Source organism: Gadus chalcogrammus, chromosome 16, assembly GCF_026213295.1.
Source record: "Gadus chalcogrammus isolate NIFS_2021 chromosome 16, NIFS_Gcha_1.0, whole genome shotgun sequence".
In the NCBI taxonomy this organism is placed as follows: Eukaryota; Metazoa; Chordata; class Actinopteri; order Gadiformes; family Gadidae; genus Gadus; species Gadus chalcogrammus.
The window spans coordinates 20,823,172-20,828,171 of record NC_079427.1 but is presented as its reverse complement, the minus strand read 5'-3'; the positions used below and the strand labels follow the sequence as shown (position 1 = coordinate 20,828,171).

General features: G+C 43.3%; 1 protein-coding gene across 1 annotated transcript in view; it reads right to left on the bottom strand.

Annotated features, from left to right (window-relative positions):
* The window catches only part of gria4a (glutamate receptor, ionotropic, AMPA 4a), a 67,479-nt gene that overhangs the window by 26,871 nt on the left and 35,608 nt on the right, over positions 1–5,000 (bottom strand). The window contains exon 12 of the mRNA XM_056610828.1: positions 2,116–2,276. Within this exon, the coding sequence (XP_056466803.1) occupies positions 2,116–2,276 (161 nt within the window). The remainder of the gene's footprint in view (positions 1–2,115; positions 2,277–5,000) is intronic.

Here is a 5,000-nt window from a genome sequence, read left to right as displayed (position 1 = left end):
CAAAGAGAGATAAAGAGATATAGAGGAGCAGAGAGGTAGGAGGAAGAAAGAAAGAAGTAGAGTAAACTAAAGTTTCAGGGTTATCGTCACGGTAACCTACGTCTTTCTCCAATTCTCCTATTGTGGATGTGCGTGTGTATCGTGCATACTCATGCGCATGTGTGTGGGTGTGTAAATGCGCGTGTATGCGTGCATACATCTATGTGTGTGTGTATATTTTTGTTTTTGTCTGTATGTTTGTCTGTGTGTTTTTGTATGTGTTTGTATGTTTGTGTCTGTGTCTGTTTTGTGTTGGTGTGTGTGTGTATAATAATACCAACAATCCATAGTGTTGATGCGTGGACCCAGGACAGCTTAGAGTCTTAGTAGCACTCCCCTACTTTGTCCAACTCTAAGCTACTCAGTCCAACCCCGGAGCAGGCAGACCGCGGAGCGAGCAGCACCCACCCTGTGTACATCTCATTCCTCCCTCTCAAACGATCTCATCCTCTCTCCTTCGCTCTTTCTCTCTGTCTCTCCCTCTATTTCTCTCTTTTTCTTTGTCTCTCTCTATTTTCCTTTTTCTCTCGCTGTTGCTCTGTCTCTCTCTGTTGCTCGGTCTCTCTCTCTCTCTCTCTCTCTCTCTCTCTCTCTCTCTCTGTCTCTCTCTCGCGCTCTCTCTCTTCCTACCTTTCTCGTTCCCTCTCTCTCTGTCTCTCTCCTTCTCTGTCTCTCTCTCTCTCTCTCTCTCTCTCTCTCTCTCTCTCTCTCTCTCTCTCTCTCTCTCTCTCGCTCTCTCTCTCTCTCTCTCTCTCTCGTTCTCTCCCCCTCTCGCTATCTCTCTCGCTATCTCAGTGTACTCCCTCTCTCCCTCTCTCTCACTCTTTCTCACACTGCTTTTTGTACCTCTTTACACGTATCTGCTCCACACTCTTCTACACTCATGTAGTCATAGAGTGTGTGTTTGTGTGTGTGTTTTTGGTGTGAATATTTCCCTGCTGCTGTGACTCTTATCGGGGTCGGCCCCCTTATAGTCTTGCGGATGAAACACATGAATATTTTACTAAACTGCATTCTCAGAATATCAATAATAAAATGCCATATTCTTATATTCTAAAAATATGCTGGACTGTTCCTCTACAGTGGGGCATTAAAGATTCATACACACCTAGCGGATGCTAACGCTACAAACAACGCCCATGTAGGCATGAGGTTGTGTGTGTGAATACACTTGATTCAAACATGTTAATGTGTGTGAGTTGTGGTGGGGGAATGATGAGTAGCATTGTGCATGTGTGCGTTAAATGGATGTGAATGTGCGTATGCCGAAATATGTGTGTGTGTGTTTGTAAACTTTGTGTGAATGTGTGTCTGTTTTTGTGTGTCTGTGCACGAGAGTGGCTAGGTGTGTGTGTCTGTAATTCTATTGCTCATGTAGCACATTACTAAAACGGTCGCCAGACTCTGCACTCAGGGTGGAAGGTGATCAGGCATCCCTTAAACGAAGACACTCTGGAGCCTAATGCTCAGGGGCACGCTGTGAGGTCCTGCCCACAGTCTAAGAAGCTCTTACACACCAAAGAGTAGCAAGCCTGTGTTGTCCTGTTGACGCAGATGCAATTGACAGAGAACAAAATGAGGAGGGCATCAGTGTTGAGCATCTTCGGTTGTCTGAATATGGTCTCCGATCGTTCTATTCTTCCAGTTTTCTCTTGAACAAACAAGGAAAATAATGATATTAACCTTGTACCGTTCCTCCATCTAGTATACCTCTCCTCCTACTCCTCAGTTGGACCGGCCCCATGCACGGAGGGGCCCAAAACAAAGTGCGACCACTCGGACGGGTCCGTCACACACATCCGGGTTTGTCACACACATCCAAACACAGGAAGCCACCAAGTGATCGTTATGACTTACTCACACATAGACCACACACACACATGCAGGCACTCTCGGCCTCATTGCCCATCACACACACACACGCACACCATCACACACACACACACACACACACACACACACACACACACACACACACACACACACACACACACACACACACACACACACACACACACACACACACACACACACACACACACACACACACACACAGGATGTCCATCTGCCACTCACCGCGGTGAGATATCACAGCCTTGTTGCATGAAGGCCCCCAGGGAGAACCACAGGGAGTTGAAGATGCCAAACTCGTTGGGCGGCTGGTCGTTAGGGCCCTGCTCAGGGGCCCCCTCCTCCGGCTCCTCGGCGTGCCACTCGTAGGGGCTAAAGCGGCTCACCTATGGGTGGAGGGGATCCAGTAAGATTAGTTTCACTTTCAGTTTCACTCCACATTCCACTTGGTAAGAGAGGAAGAATAATATATATTAACAACGCAAGGGCTCTATGATCGATGTTGTGTAAATGATTACTTATGGTATAGGAATGAAAGTAGAAATTAAATAAATACAAAAATTGCTATATGATGATATATTGATGGTGATATATATTGATGAGCCTTGGATGATAAGATGATCAAAACCCAAATAGAACTCTTCTTTGGCAAAGACTATACATTTTTTTTAAAGAATGGAGACACTTTCTTGAATGTACATGTGTTGGTGTGTGTGTACTATGTGTGGGTCTGTATTTGAGTGCTCTAAGGCAGCCTTTCTCAAAGTGGGTGCCGCGGCACCCTGGGGTGCCCCGTGACTGTGTCAGGGGTGCCGCCAAAAAATTACGTATTCTGACATTTAATTAAAAAAAATAAATAAAAAAATCTGACATTTCATATATGACATATATATGAATATATTGAATACATAAATACATTCTTTCTTACATATGAATGGATTAATAAAATTGTAAAGTAATTTTAGTTAAACAAATATATAAAATTAACCATATAAATCTGTCTCACGTAACGTGACGTCCCCACCGGTGTCAGCGTGACAGCGCAGCACACAGCACATTGTTTTATCATTTAACCGCGAAAATACATTTCACAAAGAGCAAGGAAGGAACAAGCATCATGGATCATTTTTTAAAAAGAAAAGCCCCACAAGAACCAGACATGATTGACTGTGAAATGGAGCCTCAGCCTACTACTTCATGCGAGCCTTCGTCCACCAGCTCTGAGTCTGCACCAAAGGTCGCAAAGGTAGATAATGCTAAAAAGAGAACATACAACGAAAACAAGCACTATAATGGAAAAACATTCCTGCTATCTCTGCACTTCATTTGAGTTCTCCTGGTCTCAATTTGTTGGGTTCTTGTATTGCCTGTGTTGCTGTATAGCTTGGGCGGTCCACCTCTTATGGTTTTATGGCATTTGTGTCTCTGATTTATTGTTTTGTGAAGCACTTTGTAAACCTGTGTTTTTAAAGGTGCTATAAAGTTGCTATGAAGTTGTTATTATTATTAATATTTACAGTTGTATTATGCTCTGTTCATTACTGTCCTGTCTAAATAAACAGGACATTTGCATTTACGTTTAGGCTATGCAGTGTCGTTTTTAATCATATTTTACACTGGGGTGCCTTGAGATTTTATGCACTTTTGAAAGGTGCCCTGGCTGAAAAAAGTTTGAGAAAGGCTGCTCTAAGGGATTTTACCATTTTGAGTCCGATTAATTGTTGATATTGTCTAGGTGCAGATGTAAATCGTCCATGATTTATATTCCAATTCGTGTTGTAGGCATATTCATGAACCGGTCAGTTGGTAATCAGTTTAAATATCTTTGATTACAAACTAATGTTATCAGTTCCCATAGCTGCCTCTGTGTTTTGTCTAACCCAGGTAATACAAAGTGCCCTGGGATGGTAGATTTCTTCAGTGCTACCCACAAATCTACCAAATCTTGATTTTGTGTTTACTTGCCACTGCGCATGCTCACAGACCTACAAACTAAGATTTGAGGCTAGAATCTGAGCGAAGGCGGTGGCTGCAGTTTAGGCAATGTGGTAATTCTGCATTCAATGTTGAGGAATATTTCAAGTCACAAGGGTAAGTGCAGGGGGATGTGTTTTTTAACTGATTGGAGCGTAGCCCAAGCATTCTGTGTTCGCACGCCGCCGCACATGCTGAAGGCCAAGAGACTGAGAGGCTGAGAGACGGGCAGCTATAATTCTTGATTGTTACGAGCACTGTGGTGAATTTGGATCAAACAGTGGATTTTTTAATCACCTCAACCCACCGCTTGCAATGGACTGGCGCAGCATGGAACATTTTAAATTTGGTTCAGTTGACAGTCTCATTGTGCGTCCATTCACACAACCAGGAACTGAGCACATAATTGTGATTCAGTAGGCAATGCTTAGCATGCGATCACATCGGTGAAAACAAGAAAAACTCCTACACTTACCCTACGGACGTTTTGAAACGTTGTTCTGCCCTTAGAAATTCTGAATCATCACTCTGCCGTAAACAAACCGCTCTGAATTCAAACGGCACGCCTCAGTCTCTACGTCTCTGAGAATGTGCAGTGGCGCGTAAATACAGAATCTAAACTTGTGGATTTGTTCAGGCACTGGTGCAGATAGCAACCTAGCCAGGGCAGGTGATATGCGCTCACTTGGGTTGGACAAAACAAAGTTACATCTATAGGAGCTGCTAAACACTCGTGTGGAATAAAATGGATGATAATGGCTCGCAGACCGAATTTCGGAATGGCCCTAGTCAGCGAGAGGGCTTCAATTTAACAAAAATCATGGCTGATTCACTTACGGAAAACAGACAATGTCAGCAATTAAGGGGGTCTTTACAAACTGTCCAAACCGGCCTTTATTTGTTTCTATGATCTTCTATAACATTTTTCCAAATCGAATTCATTCTTCGCAATCAAATTCTTACTTCGAGTTTGAATAAAACTAATCCTACAGGAGCGCAGCACTATACTATTATATTAATCAAGCCATAAGAAAGAAATATAATGTGGCAATTCCCGGTTTCGTCAACATCTACCCCATCGATGCTCCCCATTATCTACCCTATCATCGCTCCCTGGGTTTGATGATTGGCAGACA